At 44.9% G+C, this 20,721-nt stretch overlaps 1 protein-coding gene across 1 annotated transcript in view; it reads right to left on the bottom strand.

Annotated features, from left to right (window-relative positions):
- Positions 1-20,721, bottom strand: part of LOC134345972 (actin-binding LIM protein 2-like) — a 409,808-nt gene that overhangs the window by 279,846 nt on the left and 109,241 nt on the right. The window contains exon 2 of the mRNA XM_063047314.1: positions 13,675-13,818. Coding sequence (XP_062903384.1) covers positions 13,675-13,818 — 144 coding nt within the window. The remainder of the gene's footprint in view (positions 1-13,674; positions 13,819-20,721) is intronic.

Raw genomic sequence — 20,721 nt, 5'->3', positions numbered from 1 at the left:
CTGGATGGGGAAGTAGAAGGGTGGGTTAGTTAGTTTGCTGATGACACAAAAGTTGGGGGTGTTGTGCATAGACTGGAGGGTTGTCAAAGGTTACAGGACGACATCAATAGGATGCAGAACTGGGCTGAGAAGTGGCAGATGGAGTTCAACCCAGATAAGTGGTTCATTTCAGTAGGTCAAATTTGAAGACAGAATATAATATTAATGGTAAGACTCTTAGCAGTGTGGAGGATCAGTGAGATCTTGGGGTCCATAATATTAATGCTAAGACTCTTGGAGTCAAAGCTGCTGAACAGGTTGACGGTGTTTTTAAGAAGGCGCATGGTGTGTTGGAATTCATCAACCATGGGATTGAGTTCAAGAGCCGTGAGGTAATGTTACAGCTATAGAAGACCTGAGTTAGACCCCACTTGGAGTAATGTATTCAGTTCTGGTCACCTCACCACAGGAAGGATGTGGATACTATAGAAAGAGTGCAGAGAAGATATACAAGGATGTTGCCTGGATTGGAGAGCATGCCATATGAGAATAGGTTCAGTGAAGTTGGGCTCTTCTCCTTGGAGCAATGGAGGATGAGAGGTGACCTGATAGAAGCATATAAGATGCTGAGAGACATTGATCGTGTGGATAGCCAGAGGCTTTTTCCCAGGGCTGAAATGGCTAACACAGGGGGCATAATTTTAAGGAGCTTGGAAGTATGTACAAGGAGGATGTCAGGGGTAAGTTTTTCACACAGAGTCGTGGGTGTGTGGAATGCACTGCCAGTGAAGGTGGTGGAGGCAGATACAATAGGGTCTTTTAAGAGATTCTTAGATAGGTACATGGAGCTTAGAAAAGTAGAGAACTATGCGGTAGGGTAATTCTAGGCAGCTTCTAAAGTAGGTTACGTGGTTGGCACAACATTGTGGGCCGAAAGGCCTGTAATGTGCTGTAGATTTCTATGTTTCTATTTAAAAGGTGGGGGGAGGGGAGGGAGAAACATAGGTGATAGGTGAAACCTAAAGGGAGAGCGATGAAATAAAGAGCTGGGGAGGTGATTGGTGAAAAAAAACAGAAGGCCATGGAAGAACGAAAAGCGGGGAAGAGCACCAGAGGGAGGCGACAGGCAGGCAAGGAGATAGGTGAGAAAGGGAAAAGGGGTTGAAGGAGGGGGTGGGGGCATTACCGGAGGTTCAAGAAATTGAAGTTCATTGCATCAAGTTGGAAGCCACCCAAGCGGAATGTATGGTGTTGTTCCTCTAACCTGAGTGTGGCCTCATCACGACAGTGGAGGAGGTCATGGATAGACATATCAGAATGGAAAGTGAAATTAAAATGGGTGGCCACTGGGAGATCCAGCTTTTTCTGGTGGATGGAACGTAGGTGCTCGGTGAAGCCGTCTCCCAATATAAGTCAGGTCTCACTGATATAAAGAAGGCCACACCGGGAGCACCAGACACAGTAGATGACCCCAACAGACTCACAGGTGAAGTGTCGCCTCACCTGGAAGGACTGTTTAGGGTACTGGATGATCATGAAGGAGATGTGTAGGGGCAGGGGTAGCTCTTGTCCTGCTTGCAAGTAAAAGTGCCAGGAGGTCAGTAGGGAGACACAAATGGACAAGAGAGTCGCGTAGGGAGCAAACCCTGCGGAAAGCAGAATGTGGGGGTGGGGGGGGGAGACAGAAAGATGTGCTTTGTGGTGGGATCCTGTTGGAGATGGAAGAAGTTTCGAAGAATTATGTGCTGGACGCAAAGGGGGTGGTAGGTGAGGACAAGAGAAACCCTACCCTTGGTAAGATGGGGTAGGAGCAGACATGCATCAAATGGAAGAGATGCGGTTGATGGTGGAGGAAGGGAAGCCCTTTTCTTTGAAAAAGGAGGATGTTATGTCCTGAATTAACACACCTGATTATTGCAGTGGATCTAGGTGTGACAACCGACTAGGGAGCCCTTGTAACGCTGAATAATTCTGCAATCTGGCACACTGTTCTGGGGTGTACCGCAACACAAGGCCGCCTTCATCTGTGCGGTCAGCTAGCACGGAGATAGCGGCCAATACTTCCGAAGATGGAACCCCCATTCTCTGCTCCCGATCGTAATAGCATGTTGATGTGGCCCATGCGGGTCTGCCCCTATGGTCAGGGGCACGAATTACATAGACAGTTTCAGAAATCACGCAAGGTCCTAAAAGCGAGCTTTGAGAGCTGATCCAGATCAGGGACGAAATGCCAGAACCGAATCTCAGAACTGAAGCAGCGAGGCACTGCTTTTCTATTGTAACGCGCCTTCATCACAGCCTGCGAGGATGACAGAGCCTGAATGGCGTGCGCACAAGCACTGTGGAGATGTTCTCTGAATTCACTAACATAATTCAACACATTGGATGAGGACTTGGGGAATCTAAAAGCTGCTCTTTGAGTAGTTAAAGCGGCCTTCTAACAGTATGCCCAAAAAACTGATTCAGCAGGACTGAATCCTAGAGAGTCCTGTACAGTTTTGCACACTGCAAATAATACCAAAGGAACGCCCGTGTCCAAGTCTGCCATATTCCTTACAATAGGCACGCAACACAGACTTTAGCGTTTGATGGAATTGCTCTAACATGCCCTGTGACTCGCGGTGATTCACACTAGAGACTTTAAGATGAACTGAAAGTGTGTTTGTAACTGGTCAAACACTCAGGACATAAAATATGCACCCCAATCAGTGTGTATAACTCTTGGCGGACCAAATGTGGAGAAGAACTGCATCGAGGCTTCAGTTACAACAAGGGCAATAATTTTGTGCAGGGAAAATGGGTGGCCGAGCACATTGCCATCAGCAAAAGCTCGTTTCCCCATTTAGTTTTAGGCATGAGCCCTGCGCAATCCACCAGCACTCGCTCGAACGGCTCTCCCATCACAGGAATCGGGTGAAGAAGCACAGAGGGAGTCAGCCACGGCGGACTTCATTCCGGGCCAGAAGAAATGGCGTAAAATGCGGCTAAACATTTTAGTAACACCCAGGTGCCCTGCCAATAGTTGGTCATACGCTAAATGTAGCACATACTGTCGGTAACTTGTAGGTATCACAATTTGAAGGACAGTATCCCAGCCCAATCCATCGGACACAACTGGCACCCACTTACTCATAAGTAAGCATTCTTCTTGCTCCTGACTTTATCACTCTCCCTCACAGACCAACAGAAAGTGAGGGAAGGATCTGCCCACTGAGCTGCTCAGGGGTGACCGGCAACGCAAGCATCGCACTTCTAGATGGAATGCCCTTGCAATGCTTCACAGCAGAGTCCGGCACTGCCACAGCCTTCGCGACTGAGACAGGTTGAGGTGACACAAAGAAGGAGTTGGAGAGTTCGCCACTGCATCTCCAAATCTGCGGGATAGGAAACAGAGGGGCTATCACGAGCAGACCCCTCATTCTGGGTTGATCCAAGGGCGTAGCTGCCATCTCTGGCCGTGGCAGCACCTTCTCACCAGTTAGGTTATTGCCCAAGTTTAGGATGAACCCTCTGGCAGGTAGCAAAGGCTGTGACGAACCCACTCACTACAGCAGGTCTGACTGCAGTGGAGTGTAGCAGGTCGTGTGTAATGGAAAACTTAGACAACGCATCTCAACTCCCTACACTAAGACGTGACACACAAAACGTATCCTCAGGAAAAATCTAGTGCATCAGAGCGGATAAAAAACCAGTATCACGCAGCATGGTCACCGAGACCTGCTCGTCTGACAAATAAGCCAGACTTGGAAACTAGCCCATGAAATATGAAAAGCGTAAATCTAGGATCCGGCTTGGATTCTACATCAGCTAAAGCCCTAGGAACACCACAGACAATTTTAATCAGACCCACGCCTCGATTTGGTCGGGCTGCTGCCGCCGCTGTTTACGCTTCCGGCTCATGCTGTCCACTTTTAAATGACCTGACCAGTGACAATAAAAATACAAAGGATCTCTTCCGTAGAACAACAAAAAGTAGAAGGAGGCTGTTTCTCGTCATGTGCCTTCGCGACATTGATTCTTTTCCCATTGCTCCGAACTACTGCACGGCGAGACGCAAATACATTATTATGCCTAAGGCTAAATTCACCCACGAACACAGCGGCTTGAGACAAGGAACGTACTTTCTGTTCATTCAGGTACAGCCCAACGTTCAGGTAAACAGTTTCAAAATCCTCCAGAAGCATCAGCTCCCGAAGAGAAGCAAAGTCCGCCTCAGTTATCAAACAGATGACCCTTCTCCCTTGCAAACTTAACATAGGTCTGAGTTGTGATCTTTCTGTAAATCCTAAAGCTCTATCTATATGCCTCGGGTACCAGCTCACCTGCACACAAGACAGCAGCTTTAACAGTCTCATAATTGACGGTATCGGACAGCGACAGAGCAGAGCACATCTCCTGCGCTTTTCCCACAAACTTACACTGTAATAGGAGAGGCTAGAGATCTTTAGGCCTTCGCAATGACGCTGCGAAGCGCTCAAAAGCGCTGGAAGTACGAAACCACCTATTCTCGCTAAGTAGTGGCACTAGTTTGATGTACTTACCCACATCACACCCAGTCTGTGGGGTCACTGGGTCAGAGCTCACAGAGGGCAGGAAGCAGGAGTCGGCAGCGCAACCGCAGCTGCAGCAATTTTCATCGCTCAAACTCCAGTGCCGCATTTTGGTCTCCTTCTCAAGCTCTAGCTCCAGTCTGCGAACCTCCAGCCGCTAGTTTAGCTCGACTTGCAGCGCATGCTTTTTCTCTTCTGAGGCGATCTGGAGCCATGCCAGATGCACCCTCAAAGGAGGATCGCAGATACTGGCCAGCGAACCTTCACCCTCAGATACAGTGGACACATAAGGTGGCAACGTGACTTTGGCCTCAGCCTCCACCTGCTCTTCCTCCCCCCCCCCAGACTTCTCAGCTATGGGTACCTCTCCCCCATCAAATGCCTGCACACCAAGCACAAAAACACCACGCTCCATCAGACCTTCAAAGGCAGCATGCACAATGACCTTTTCTTGGGCTTGTTTCACCACAGGGATACTAAAGTCCTCTGCCAGGGCCAGCAGGTCAACCTTAAGACACTTGTCTAATTGATCTACTGTAGGATCACTCAAAAACACCTGCACACTAAACTGGTCCATACCCCACTGAGGGACTTTCACCCAAACGGCAGTGAGTTTAAACACAATGGGTGACACAAACCAAACCAGCCAGCATGGTTTCAGAACATTCTCCGGTCTCTGTCCACCTAACCAACAAACACTAACTAAATCCTAGTCACTGAGTAGATTTACAAGGAGCTCTGCCACAAGAAAGCTGCATCCATCATTAAGAACCCTCACCATCAAGACCATGCAATCTTCTCACTACGACCATTAGGCAGAAGGTACAGGGGCCTTACTGTAGGTCCCATACCACTTGGTTCAAGAACAGTCTTTTACCATTTGCTGACAAACATCAAGCTCGTGAATCAGTGTGGATAACTTCACTCACCTCAAATCTGAACTGATTCCACAACCTACAGACTCAACTTATAAGATTCTACAACTCATGTTCTCTGCATTATTTATTTACTGATGTATGTTTTATGCATTTATGCATGTCATTTATTTATGTTTGTTTCACTTGCACGATTTGTCTTCTTTTGCAGATTGGTTGCTAATCAGTCTTTATATATAGTTTTCATAAGTTCTAGTATATTTCTTTATTTAATTGTAACTGTCTGCAAGAATATGAATCTCAAGGTAGTATACAATGCTTTCTGACAGGTTTTCTGACTTTTTTTTAAAAAGGGAAGCATGTTGTAGCTGTAACAGTTGTTTGAGCCCACTGGGTACCTATTCTAACATGGAAAAAAGCAGAAACAAACTACTGAACATAGATGAGAATGAGGACCCAGATTTTCTGCCAGATGGAGATTTTGGTGGAACAATTGGAAATAGGAGAACTGTCTTGTCTTGGTAGGATGGCGCTTCCCTGTCACCCTGTGAAAGTGCACCAGAAGCAAAATAGAATGTAAGTCAATGTTAGGCTTCCAGCTCTGAGTACCTAAATCACAGCTTCAAGGTCACTTTGCCTTGTCTAGGTCAGTGAATGCACTTTCAGTGCCATATTCACACAGTTCAATTCACCAGAAATTCATAATTTTATCATCCACCACATCCATGAATCAGCTGTCATAGTGTATTTGTATTCTTCACTTTACCATATTTAATTCAGCAGTGCTGTAAGCTCCCCAGCTATACGTCACAGCTTTCACACTCAAAAACAGTAAAGAAAACAGTTATGTTATCCAAGCATACAGCATGACTTCTTCCACTACCTTATCCCAATTAGCTTCTCTGCTCACAATTTGGCAGAGGGATGGGAACTAGAGCACCAGGTCAGAAAGGCAAGGAATGCAGAGCAAAGTAGATGTGAGAGCCAGCAAAAACAAGCAGGAGCAAAGTAATAGATACGACAGGTTGGAACTGTTTGAAGTGTGTGTACTTTAATGTTAGGGGTATTACGGATAAAGGTGATGAACTTAGAGCATGGATCAGTACATAGAACTACAATGTTCTGGTCATTACAGAGACTTGGTTGAGAGAGGGCCAAGAATGTGTACTTAATGTCCCAGAGTTTTGATGTTTCAGAAAAATTAGAGAGGAAAGTAAAAGAGGGGAGGTTAGTTACACTACTAATGAGGGACAATATCACAGCTACACTCAGAGGGAATGCAATGGACAGCTAGCCCACTGAGTCTATATGGGTAGAACTTGAAATCAAGAAGGTGCAATTATCTCAGGGAACGCCAACCTATGGCACATACGCCAAAAGTGGCGCAATGGACGATTAGAAGTGGCGCATTGCACCCCAGTGATAATAATAATTGAAAATAAATGTGGACCAAGATGTTAACTGTCCTGTGCTATCACCAGTGGGACCATCAGTTGATCTGCCACCTGTCTTCAGGAGTTTCGGCTCGCTTATGATCAAGACTCCTTCGAGGTGGTGGGCCAGCAGTGCTGAAGCACCACCTCCCACTGGTGAGCTTAAAAACTTGGCATCTGCCACTATCAGAGTTGTTGGTCGCTTCCATCTAACAGATAGTCTGCTCTTCAGGTGTCTATGCATCTACTGAAGGGTTTGCAAAAGATGTATACACTGTCTGACTGTCTGCCCCTCTGGACATACTTGGTCCACACCCATGCTGATCCTTTCTCTGCTGCCTCAGCTACAGCCCTGCTGGTTGACTTGATCTCCCTTCTAGTGAAGCCAAGGTCATGCAGGCACTTCCGGAAAGTGAACGCAATAAACCCATGGCAGCCTACTTCGAATGGATAGCATGAAACCTTCCACCCTCTGTCTCTGCACTCTGATCTTAATTCTGCATAATTAGTTAGCTTGTGCTCATGGGCTTCATCAATGTTGTCTTCCCAGGGGACTGTGAGTTCACCAATAACCACTTCTCTACTGGTGTCAGACCATACGATTATATCTGGATGCAATGTTGTGAAAGCTATTTGCTCCGGAAAACTGCCTTTCCCGTCCAGGTCGGCCTTGACACACCGATCACTGGCTGAAGAAAGTATGCTTAATCATGAGCCTGCGCTGTACACCCTTGACTTGGAGCCTTCTTTCACAAATGACATGCGATGTTCTGGGCAGCATGGGGCATGAGATAAGTTGTGCTGCAGTACTCTCTGTTCAAATGCTTCTGTTACAACTTTGTGAATGTTGTTATGTCTCCAAGTGTACATGCCGCTGGAAAGATTGACTCTGCATGCACTCAAAATACGTTGAAGTGTTCCCTTCTCGCCACAAGCAGCACACCTGTCTGTCTTATCTTCATACCAGGTGCTGAGGTTGGCAGGTGTTGGGAGCAGATCGTACGTTGCTCTGCATAGAAAGGAAATGCAGAGCGGTTCCATCTGCCATAGAACATTCCAAGATAGATGTCGTTGTTCAACACTTTCCCACCAGGTCCAAGCCCCTTGTTTGGCCAGGCCAGCTGTTTTAGCTAACCTCTTCTCCTCTTCTACCTCTCGTATTTCTTGTGTTACAAGCTCACGGCGCTCCTTACCTGCAGAAGATGACCACCACTTGTGAGTTGTCCATCCAAGTCCCTGGCGGCCTAGCTGGATAGCCCCATCCGTCTCCTTGTGCTTCAATCTAGACTCTGCCTCATCAGCTGCTACATGGGCTGACCACTTCCTGCCTGATCTCACATCCGGCTGGGTGTTCTCGATGACAGGGTCTTTTGAGTCTCGAAGCATCAAGAGTGATCTTACCTTGGCTACCTTGACCTCTTCAACAAGGGATTGCACTGGGATGGTAAGCTTTGTCTGGCTACTGTGGATTGCAACATTGGTGAGGCTGCTCGGTACTCCAAGCCACTTCTTTACATACTCGTTGATCTTCCGTTCCATTGCCTCAACGTGGGACATTGCCACTTCATAGACAGTTGCCTACTCATGCAAAAAGTATTAACCAAAAACCGATTTGTTGAAAAAAAAATCTATAACAGGATTTCAAGTAGCTTAGAGGTAGAAGTGGGTTTTACTGAGAATAAATCTAAAACTTGGCAATTATTTTTAGCGATTTTATTATTTCGTGCACATCTTTTGGCAAATGTTATCTTCTTTCACATTAATCTGTTTTCAATTTTGATAAAAATGTTCAATGAGTCAAACTAGGAAAGAAGGAATTTTGTTCTGCAGTCGTTCCATAACCGCTCAATACACATTTGATACTTGTTTGATCCTGAGGCACCAGGCATCTGCACCAGTGGTGCATCGCAGGTTTTTGCCAGTCAGTTTACAATTGACACTTGTGCGCTATGGAGTTGTGCTTTGTTCGTCCTTTGTGAACATTTGCAGTTTTGTACTTTTTCGAAAATTAAGCCTTGTTTTTACATTCAGTTACGCATCACAGTGCAAAAGAAAATGAGCAAAAGAAAAGCAGAAAGTGATAATAAGCGTGAATTCAATGAACAGTGGGAAAATGAGTTCTTATTTATAGCGGGTCCATCAGGAAAACCATTGTGCATTGTTTGTGAAAACACATTCTCACTAATAGAAGACATGATCTTAATAGCACTATAAAACACAACATCAGACTGAAATAGAAGGAAAACAGAAGCTAGTGCTTGGGTCTGAGTTACAGAAAGAATATGTGATTAAGAAAAAGGAAGAAATCAAAAGAAGACAAAATATATTTGTTAAAAGAAGTTATGAAAGTTTGGCGATGACAGAAGCGTCCTTAGAAATTATTTTAGCGTTGGCCAAAAAGCGGAAATCTTTCTCTGATGGAGAAGAAATTGTTAAACTTGTCTCCAAATATTTGCAAGATGTCTTGGTGATAAAAATATCTAAAGGAAAGTAGATGAAATTGCTCTTCAAAGCAAACAGTTACGAGACTGTCATGGTCCGGATCGGGGTCCCTTTAAATTTACCTTGTTTATGTTACGATCCCGTCTGCAAAGTCATCCAAGGTACGGTGTGCCGATGTCATCTGGCCGGAGCAAGCCTAGTCTCTGCCGAAGCGAGTGCTGGTAATTCGCCTCTCCTCACCAGAGCAACCCTGTCCAGTTACCTCGCCAAAGCGAGCCTGCAAAGTTTCCTCACCGAGGTGGGTCCGTCAGTTAACCCGCCGGAGGGAAACAAGAACCGCTGTCTACAGCTCCCGGGCCGAGTCAAGAGCTCGCCACTACCCAGAGGCTCCAAGTCAAGTCCTGGCTCCGGCGGCATTCAAGTTCCAAGTCAAGTCCTGGCTCCGGCAGCATTCTAGCACCAAGTCAAGTCCTGGTCCTGGTGACATTCTAGCACCAAGTCAAGTCCTGGCCCTGGCGGCATTCAAGCACCAAGTCAAGTCCTGGTCCTGGCGGCATTCAAGCACCAAGTCAAGTCCTGGCGGCATTTAAGCACGAAGTCAAGTCCTGGCCCTGGCGGCTTCCCAGTTCTGAGTCAAGTCCTGGCCCTGGCGGTCTGTGATTCCTGTCCTACCCCCTTGTCTGAATCCTTTCTCTGCCCCTCTCGCCTCTAGCCCTCATCTGCAGCCCCCGCCTGCACTTCGGTCTCGTTCCATAGCCAGAGCTAGATAGGTACTGTCTGGTGTTCGTTTGTGTTGGTCTTGTCTTGGCTGGTCCTCGCCTCCGTGGGGGTAAGTCTGGCCGTCTTGCCGTTTCCCCGCGGGGAGTCATGTCTTGTCCTGTCCTTGCCTCCGTGGGGTAAGTCAGGCCGTCTTGCCATTGCCCCGCGGGGAGTCATGAGCCCCGGCCCTATGTCCCGTCCCCGAGGAGGGGTCCCGACTCTGTGTTCTGTGTATGTGTCCATGGTTCCATGTACCTGCCCTCCCGAGACCGAGGCTCTGTGTTCCCATGTTCCTCCTCTCCCTAGCCCATGTCATGTCCATGCCTGGTTCTGGGGTCCAAGCCCGAGGCAAGACCCAGGTACTGGGTCCTTGCCCAGTCTCGGGCTCGGAGTCCATACCCTAGCCTCTTCATGTCTCCTCTAGTTCTGGGAGCTGATTCTGAGTCCCAGCCCAGACCCCTAGTTCCAGCCTAGTCGTAGTCCTGAGTCCCTGTCCAGTTCGCTATTCCTGCTCCTGCCTTGCTCTCCGGGTATCGAACAATAAACTAAATTTAATTAACCTCACAAGATGTGTCTTGCATTTGGGTCCACCCTTGCTCCCCAAGGCCCCCGCCCATTGTGACAGAGACGCACCGAAGAACTCTGTCAGGATGTATCTGAGCAACTGAAAGACCTTGTCCATGCTTGTACTTTCTTTTCTTTAGTTTTGGACAAATCTGCTGACATATGTGATGTGATGTAGCATTTTTATGAGAGGAATTGATGATAATTTTAGCGTCTTTGAAGAACTTATTGGTCTTGAGTCGTTTCATGGAAAAACAAGAGGATCAGACGTATTTGACAAAGTAAAATCATGCCTGGAAAATCTACAACTAGATTCTAGTAAACTCATTGATGTTTGTACTGATGGAGCGCCATCAATGATAGGTAAAGCCGCCAGGACAACAACTTTGCTTGGAAACTTTTTAGGTTGTCCTCTACTAAAATATCATTGCATTATACACCAAGAGTCACTGTGTGGAAAAACTTTAAATTTGCAGCATGTTATGTTACTGGTTGTGAAATGCGTGAATAAAATTAGAGCAAGAGGATTAAACAGACGAGAATTCAGAGAATATTGTGAAATGTTAGATTTAGAATATGGCGATCTCGTCCTTCATTGTGAGGTGCACTGGCTTTCTAGAGGACAGGTTCTGAGTAGATTTTGAAACTGAAAAATACTGTTCATAATTTTCTAGAAGAGAAAAATAAACTGCCTGAGGAAAGAGCCCTTCTATGTGATAACAATTGGCTATTTGATTTAGCATTTTTAGCTGATGTTACTAGCCAAATCAATGATCTAAATTTGAAACTCCAGGGCAAGAACAAATTGTTTCCTAGTGAGTAAATGATATCAATGCATTCAAGATGAAGTTAAAACTGTTCATCTCTCAGTTAGAAAATGAGCATTTGAGCCAGTTTCCGCACTTAAAAGAACAGAGTGAATGTGCTGAAGATAATGGCAATTTTACAAAATATATTGAAAAGATCAGGTTATTGCAAGTCATTTGAAAGTCGTTTTTGTGATTTTGCTAAAGAAGAGCACTTCAGTGAACAAAAAGATCATGAAGATGCCTAGCAACATACAAATGGAACTTATTGACTTGAAAACAAATTCATTATTGAACATGAAATTTGATGAGCTTCCCTCAGTCCCAAATGCTTCAGACATGATTAATTTCTGGTGATCATTACCCTGTGAACATTTTCCAGAACTAAGAAAATTTGCCCAGAGTTATATCAGCCATGAAATTGATTAAAAACAAAATTAGGTCGCGATTGACTGATTCAAATTTGAAGAATTCTCTGCTGCTTTCAGTAACTAATTTAACTCCAAACATTAAAAGCTTGGTGAAATCAAAACAGACTCAAAAGTCTCATTAAGGTAAGTAATGTTTATCTTGTTTTTATATTAAACCAATATATCAGGTAAAAATGCTAAATATGTCTATATTAACATCTTTTTACAAGAATTGAATGGGGGTACAAGAGTTGTATGGCACATCTGAACTCGTGCATGAAAAAATTGACGCATGGAATGTAAAAGGTTGGCCACCCCGAAATTATCCCAATAACAACCAAGATATTGAGGATATACAGGGAGATTAGGGAAAGGTGTAAAAACAATTGGGTTGTTGTCATGGGGGACTTCAGCTTCTCTAATATAGACTGGGATCTTCTTTGTGTAAGTGGTTTAGATGGGGCAGAATTTGTTAAGTGCATCCAGGAGAGTTTCTTAAATCAATATGTAAATTGTCCAACAAGAAACGGAGCCGTACTGGATCTGGTGTTGGGCAATGAGCCTGGCTGTGTGTCTGCCCTCTCAGTGGGTGAGCGGTTTGGGAATAGTGGCAGCATATCCCTAAGTTTTAAGGTAGCTATAGATAAGGATAAGCATAGACCTTGCAGGGTAGTATTTAAACTGGAGTAGGGAAAATTATGAGAATATTATGTAGGAACTACGGAGAGTTAATTGGGAACAGCTGTTTTGGGGGCAAGTCCACATCCAACATGTGGAGGGTGTTTAAAGACCAACTACATGGAGTACAGGGCAGATATGAAATGGTCAGTAGGAACACCAAGGATGGCAAGGATGTTGAGATAGGTGATGAATTTAGTCAAGGAGAAAAAGAGAAGTATGTAAAGCTTAGGAAGATATAAGTAAACAATGTCCTGGAGGATTATAAAGAAACCGAAAAAGAACTCGAGAAGGGAATTAGAAAAGCCAGGAAGGGCCATGAAGAGCCACTGGCAAGTAAGATTAAAGAGAATCCCAAGGCATTCTATACGTACTGTACATCAGGAGCAAGAGGATAGCTAGGGAGAGGCTAGGACCACTCAAGGATATAGGAGAAAATATTTGCTTGGATGCGAAGGATGTGGGGCAGGTCCTTAATGAGTACTTCACATCAGTATTTACCTAGAAGAAGGTCGTGGAGGGTAGGGAGATCAGTACTGAGAGTATCAATGTGTGACAGCATTGCAAAGTAAAGGAGGAGGTAGTGTTGAGTCTCTTGAAGAGCATTAATGTGAATAAGTCCTCAGGGCCTGATGGGATATACCCCAGGTTATTCAGAGGCAAGCGAAGAGATTGCTGGGACCTTGACCAATATCTTTGTGTCCACCCTAGCCACAGGAGATCCAGGAGAACTGGTGAGTAGCTCATGTTGTTCCATTATTCAAATAGGAAACCAAGGATAATCCTGGAAATTATAGACCTTAATTACAGGCGAGGCTCATGTCAGTACTAGAGAAGTTGCAGGAGAGAACACTTTGGGATAAGATTTATGAGCATATAGAAAACCACGGCCTAATCAGGAAGAGCCAGCATGGGCTTGCGTGGGGCAAGTTGTGCCTTATTAACTTGAGTTTTTTTGACAAGGTGATGAAGGTGAATGATAAAGGTACAACAGTGAATGTGGTCTACATGGACCTTAGGCATTTGACAAGGTCCCTCATGGGAGGTCCATCCAGAAGATTAAGATACATAGGGTCAATGGTTAATTAGCTGTTTCGATTCAGAACTGGAATGAAAGATTCAACATGACCAAGTTTACAAAGTAACAAGTTAGAAGATTCCTTTATATGTTCCTTTACCTTTACAGGTAAAACAATTGATGTGAAAGAACTGGTCTTGCACTCGCAGAGCTTCTCCTTTGCAGGACTTTCCGCATTTATGACATAGGACCCCAACACCAGATGACCTTCCTAGTGGGCTGTGCATAGCCATGTGCTGCGACACTGTGCAAGGAAAATAGAGAAACATATCAGCAATGGTTATTTCTCAATATGTCCTGGTCTGAGGAGCAGTGGTCCCTCACACTGACTTCATGTTATTACTATATTTTCATTCAAAATACACAACTGCACGTAAATAGACTAAAAGCAATTTAATGACACAATAAAATAATTTAACAGGCTGATTGGCAGGTATACGTTGTAAGAAATAACAAGCATTGCATTTGTTTTAGCTGAATACATAAAATTATAGATTAGTCCATTCCAAATCTCTTTATGATATTTTCTCTATACGATTAATCAATATTATTGCATCTGGATTGTTTCACTTCAAGTAACAATAAAAACCAATAACACTCAGATGGGACAATCATAATTGAATAAACGTCTCAGAATCCTTGTTGAAAAGACAGTTGATTTTAATGAATACCCTTGTGCACCCTATTACAAACTTAAATTAAATCCATTGAACAGGTGAATATTCCATCAAGAATTGGACTACTTATCTGAAGTACAAAAAGAATCCTAGCTGATCATTCACCTGGTTTGGAAAATATTAAACCTGATGACTGCTTTCAATTTATGTGGTTAAAAAGCATGGTTCTAATACAATTCAAAGTACAGTTTATTATCAAAGTACATATATGTCACCATATACAACCCTGAGATTCATTTTCTTGTGGGCATACTTAACAAATCTATAGAATAATAACGATAACAGAATCAATGAAACACCACCAACTAGGGCAGGAAGTTATGGCAGATGAACGCGTGGCTGAAGAGTTGGTGCAGGGGGCAGGGGTTCAGATTTCTGGATCATTGGGATCTCTTCTGGGGAAGGCCTGACCTGTACAAAAAGGACAGGCTGCACCTGAACTGGAAAGGGACTAATATCCTGGTGGGCAGGTTTGCTAGAGCTGTTGGGCAGGGTTTAAACTAGTTTGACGGGTGGGGGGGGTGGGAATCAGAATGTGAGTGCAGAGATTAGGGTAGAAGGACAAGGGCATGATGCAATGTATTCTGAGTTGGTGAGGAAGGACAGGCAGGGGACAAAACATAAATGTAGCCAGTTAGAGGGGTTGAAATGTGTCTATTTCAATGCTAGGAGTATTAGGAATAAAGGGGATGAACTTAGAGCATGGATCAGTACATGGAACTACGATGCTGTGGCCATTACGGAAACTTGGCTGGAGGAAGAGCAGGATTGGCTAATGCAGGTACCGGGGTTTAGGTGTTTTAAAAGGAATAGGATGGGAGGTAGAAAAGGGGGGGGGAGTAGCATTACTGGTCAGGGATAGTATCATGGCTATAGAAAAGGAGGACGCTGCAGAGGGAGTGTCCACTGAGTCAGTGTGGGTGGAAGTCAGAAATAGGAAGGGATCAATCACTGTGCTGGGAGTAGTCTATAGGCCCCCAAATAGCCCTCGGGTAACCGAGGAGCAGGTAAGCAGGCAGATTTTAGAATGGCGCAGGAAATACATGGTTGTAGTTATGGGTGATTTCAACTTTCCTCATATTGACTGGCACCTCCTGACTGCAAGGGAGATAGATGGGGCTGAATTTCTCAGGTATGTTCAAGAAGGATTCCTGGCACAGTATGTGGACCGGCCACCGAGAGGAGAGGCCATACTGGATCTAGTTCCGGGTAATAAACCTGGTAAGGTGGCAGACCTCTTGGTGGGGGAGCATTTTGGTGAGAGTGACCACAACTCCCTTAGCTTCAGCACAGCTATGGAAAAGGATAAGAACAGACAAAATGGGAAAGAGCTTAACTGAGGAAGGCCTAACTATGAAGGGATGAGGCAAGAACTAGCGAGAGTAAATTGGAAACAGATGTTCAAGGGTGAAAGCACAGAAGTAATATGGAGGAAGTTTAGGTACCACTTGTGCTGGGTTCATGATAGGTTTCTCCCACTGAGACAAGGAAAAATGGTAGGAAAAGGGAACCGTGGCTGACGAAACACATGAGGCAACTCATCAAGAGGAAGAAGGAAGCATATGTTAGATATAAGAAGCAGGAAGCGGGAGGGGCTCGTGAGAAATATAGGGTAGCCAAGAAGGAGCTTAAGAAAGGACTTAGAAGAGCTCAAGGGGGCATGAGAAGGCCTTGGCATGTAGGATTAAGGAGAAACCCAAGGCATTCTATGCGTATGTGAAGAACAGAAGGATGACAAGAATGAAGGTGGGGCCGCTAAAGGATAAAGAAGGCAACAAGTGCCTGGAGGCGGAGGAGGTTGGGGAGGTCCTAAATGAATACTTTGCTTCAGTAGTCACAAGTGAAAAGGACCTTGATCAGGGTGAGGTCGAAATAGAACAGGCCTGTGTGCTGGACAATGTGGAGATTAAGGAAGAAGAAGTGTGGGATCTTCTTAAAAACATCAAGATTGATAAGTCCCCAGGGCTGGACGTGATATACCCCAGGTTGCTGTGGGAAGTGAGAGAAGAGATTGCTGGAGCAGTAGCTATGATCTTTGAATCCTCTTTGGCTGCAGGGTAGGTGCCAGAGGATTGGAGAATGGCAAATGTAGCTCCCTTGTTTGAAACAAGTAATACAGAGAATCCTGGGAACTATAGACCGGTGAGTCTTACTTCGGTGGTCTGCAAACTATTGGAAAGGATTCATAAGAATAGGATCTACGAGCACTTGAAGAAGTACAGTCTACTCAAGGACAGTCAACATGGCTTTGTGAAGGGAAGGTTGTGCCTCACAAGCCTAATTGAGATTTTTGAAGAGGTAACAAAAGAAATTGATGAAGGTAGGGCGGTAGACGTGATCTACATGGATTTTAGCAAGGCATTTGATAAGGTCCCCCACCAGAGACTCACCCAGAAAGTCATGAGGCATGGGATCAGTGGAACCTTGGCTGTTCGGATAAAATATTGGCTTAATAGTGAAGGATAAAATTGGTCCCTTAGAGAATCAGAGTGGACAGCTACGTGTGGAGCCAAAAGAGATGGGGGAGATTCTGAACAATTTCTTTTCTTCGGTATTCACTAAGAAGAAGGATATTGAATTGTGTAAGATAAGGCAAACAGGTAGGGAAGTTACAGAAACTATGATGATTAAAGAAGAGGAAATACTGGAGCTTTTAAGGAATATGAAAGTGGATAAGTCTCCAGGTCCGGACAGGATTTTCCCTAGGACCTTGAGGGAAGTTAGTGTGGAAATAGCAGGGGCTCTGACAGAAATATTTCAAATGTCATTACAAACGGGGATGGTGCCGGAGGATTGGCGTATTGCTTATGTGGGTCCATTGTTTAAAAAGGGTTCTAAGGGTAAACCTAGTAATTATCGGCCTGTGAGTTTGACATCAGTGGTGGGTAAATTGATGGAAAGTATTCTTAGAGATGGTATATATAATTATCTGGATAGACAAGGTCTGATTAGGAACAGTCAACATGGATTTGTGCGTGGAAGGTCATGTTTGACAAATCTTATTGAATTTTTTGAAGAGGTTACGAGGAAAGTTGATGAGGGTAAAGCAGTGGATGTTGTCTATATGGACCTCAGTAAAGCCTTTGACAAGGTCCCACATGGAAGGTTGGTTATGAAGGTTCAATCGTTAGGTATTAATATTGAAGTAGTAAAATAGATTCAGCAGTGGCTAGATGGGAGATGCCAGAGAGTGGTGGTGGAAAACTGTTTGTCAGGTTGGAGGCCGGTGACCAGTGGTGTACCTCAGGGATCTGTAATGGGTCCAATGTTATTTGTCACATACATTAATGATCTGGATGAAGGGGTGGTAAATTGGATGAGTAAGTATGTAGATGATATGCTGGCCTTTATAAATCAGAGCATTGAGTATAGGAGTTGGGATGTAATGTTGAAATTGTACAAGGCACTGGTGAGGCCAAATTTGGAGTATTGTGTACAGTTTTGGTCACCGAATTATAGGAAAGATGTTAATAGAGAGAGTACAGAGAAGATTTACTAGAATGTTACCTGGGTTTCATCACCTAAGTTACAGAGAAAGGTTGAACAAGTTGGGTCTTTATTCTTTGGAACGTAGAAGGTTAAGGGGGGACGATAGAGGTATTTAAGATTATGAGGGGGATAGATAGAGTTGACGTGGATAGGCTTTTTCCATTGAGAGTGGGGGAGATTCAAATAAAAGGACATGAGTTGAGAGTTAAAGGACAAAAGTTCAGGGGTAAAATGAAGGGGAACTTCTTTACTCACAGAGAGGTAGCTTCCAGCAGAAGTGGTTGAGGCAGGTTCGATGTTGTCATTTAAAGTTAAATTGGACAGCTATATGGACAGGAAAGGAATGGAGGATTATGGGCTGAGTGCAGGTCAGTGGGACTAGGTGAGAGTAAGAGTTCGGCACGGACTAGAAAGGCCGAGATGGCCTGTTTCCGTGCTGTAATTGTTATATGGCTATATGATTAAAGGAAAAAAGCAGAGAGTAGTAAACACAAAATAACCTGCAGATGCTGGGGTCAAAGCAACACTCACAACATGCTGGAGGAACTCAACAGGTCAGCCAGCATCCTTAGTGCACATGCGCCGGTCGTGCATGCAGCCTGGTACAGCCGTTCCGATCTATTCTTACTTTCTTCTTCTTACTTTTTAATTTACGTTTTTTTTTCTCACGGTAACATATCGAAGCTGCACCCTCTCTAACATGTTGGTAGAGAGAGCTTTCTTTAGCGCTGGAAATGGTTACATCCCGCCACGCGGGACAGAAGCAAGGTCGCATTATGTATTTCACGGACCAGTAAAGACCGGCCGGGTTAGCGAACAGAGCGGTGGACACCCCTGCTGAAATCCGGAGGAAAACACACAGAGGGGGATCACAAAGCTGAGGAAAGAGGCCCAGGTCGAGACAACAGAGACTTTTGGAGAAGAGGAGTTCGGTGAGTAATACCGTTCTGGCTGACCAGAAGTGCACTGAGAGCGGTAAGCGTAAAGGAGTTCGGTGCTTACTGATGTGGTTAACAACGGATGGTGCAATCCAGGGCCAGGGTATATTACGATCGAGGAACATGTTTGCAGACTGGATATTGAACTTTTTACTGTTGGACTTCGGCCACATTCCACCGTGATACAACACTTGGCAGTCGTTCCTGCCTGTGGCCATCGAACATGCAGCTCCTCCCGTGGAGGGTCAGACACCCTGAGCCAATAGACTGGTCCTGGACTTATTTTCCATCTTTGCATTTTGGTGTTTGATTGTTGGGGTTTTTTGTATTGCTATATTTACGCTCTATTCTTGGTTGGTGCAGCTGTAAAGAAACCAAATTTCCCTCAGGAGTAATAAAGTATATCTATCTATCTATCTAAATGATCAGTCAACGTTTCGGGCCGGAACCCTTTGTCAGGACTGAAGAGGCCCTATAAAGAAGGTGGGGGGAGGGTGGGAAGCAGAAGGCTGGTAAGTGCCAGGTGAAAAACCAGTAAGGGGAAAGATAAAGGGGTGGGGGAGGGGAAGCAGGGAGGGGATAGGCAGGAAAGGTGAAGAAGAAATAGGGGGAAGCACAATGGGTAGTATAAGGAGGCGGAACCATGAGGGAGGTGATAGGCAGCTGGGGGAGGGGGCAGAGTGAAACTGGGATAGGGGAAAGGTGCGGGAGGGAATTACCGGAAGTTGGAGAATTCAATATTCATACCAAGGGGCTGGAGACTACCCAGACAGTATATTAAAGAAGAAGAAGTGTCGGATCTTCTTAAAAATGTCAAGATTGTTAAGTCCCCAGGGACAGATGTGATATACCCCAGGTATATGAGGTGTTGCTCCTCCAACCTGAGTTTAGTCTTATCATGGCAGTAGAGGAGGCCATGTATGGACATATCCGAATGGGAATGTGAAGCAGGGTTGAAGTGGGTGGCAACTGGTAGATCCTGTCTGTTGTGGAGGTGCTCAATGAAGCGCTCCCCCAATCTGCGTCGGGTTTCACCGATGTAGAGGAGGCCACACCGGGAGCACAGGATGCAATAGATGACCCCAACAGACTCACAAGAGAAGTGTTGCCTCACCTGGAAGGACTGTTTAGGGCCTTGAATGGTGGCAAGAGAGGAGGTGTAGGGACAGGTGCAGCACTTATGCTTACAGGTGCAAAGACAGGTGCGGCACTTACGCTTACAGGTGTAGGGACAGATGTAGCATTTACACTTACATGAAAGAAAAATAGAGGGTTACGAGGTAGTGTGGGTTTAGTATGTTTTTCTTAAGGAATATATGGGTCGGCACAACATCAAGGGCCGAAGGGCCTGTACTGTGCTGTAGTATTCTAGTGTCTAGGGTGTTTAACAAGAGTGCAGAAGACAACAAACTGCGAATATGAAGAGCAGAAACAATAAGAAATAGATAGATAGATATCAAATACATGAGGTGAAGAGTCCTTGAAAGTGAGTCCATAGGTTGTGGGAATATTTCAATGATGAAGCAAGTGAAGTTGAGTAAAGTTATTCCCTTTGGTTCAAAGCCTGATGGCTAAGGGGTAATAACTGTTCTTGAACATGGTGATGCAAGTCCTAAGGCTCTTGTATCTTCTTCCTGATGGCAGAGGCAAGAAAAGAGCATGGTCTGGGTGGTGCATTCCTGCAACAGTGTTCCATGTAGATATGCTCAGAGGTTGGGAGGGCTTTACCCGTGATAGACTGGGCCATATCCGCTACTTTTTGTAGGATTTTCCGTTCAAGCGTCTCCATACAGGCTGTGATGCAGTCCATCAGAACAATCACATTGATTTCTACAATAATTGAGGTTTCCTTCCCTAAAGAAGGTTAGTAAACTAGATTGTCTTTGACTATACGAGGGTGATTGATAAGTTTGTGGCCTAAGGTAGAAGAAGTCAATTTTATAAAACCTAGCACATTTATTTTTCCTACATTTGCACACTTAGTCCAGCAGTCGTGGAGCATACGGATCCCTTCTTTGTACAAGTTGGCGTCTTGGACCTCCA

This window comes from Mobula hypostoma, chromosome 4 (genome assembly GCF_963921235.1).
Source record: "Mobula hypostoma chromosome 4, sMobHyp1.1, whole genome shotgun sequence".
NCBI classification, from domain to species: Eukaryota; Metazoa; Chordata; class Chondrichthyes; order Myliobatiformes; family Myliobatidae; genus Mobula; species Mobula hypostoma.
This window is presented reverse-complemented; position numbering and strand designations above follow the sequence as displayed.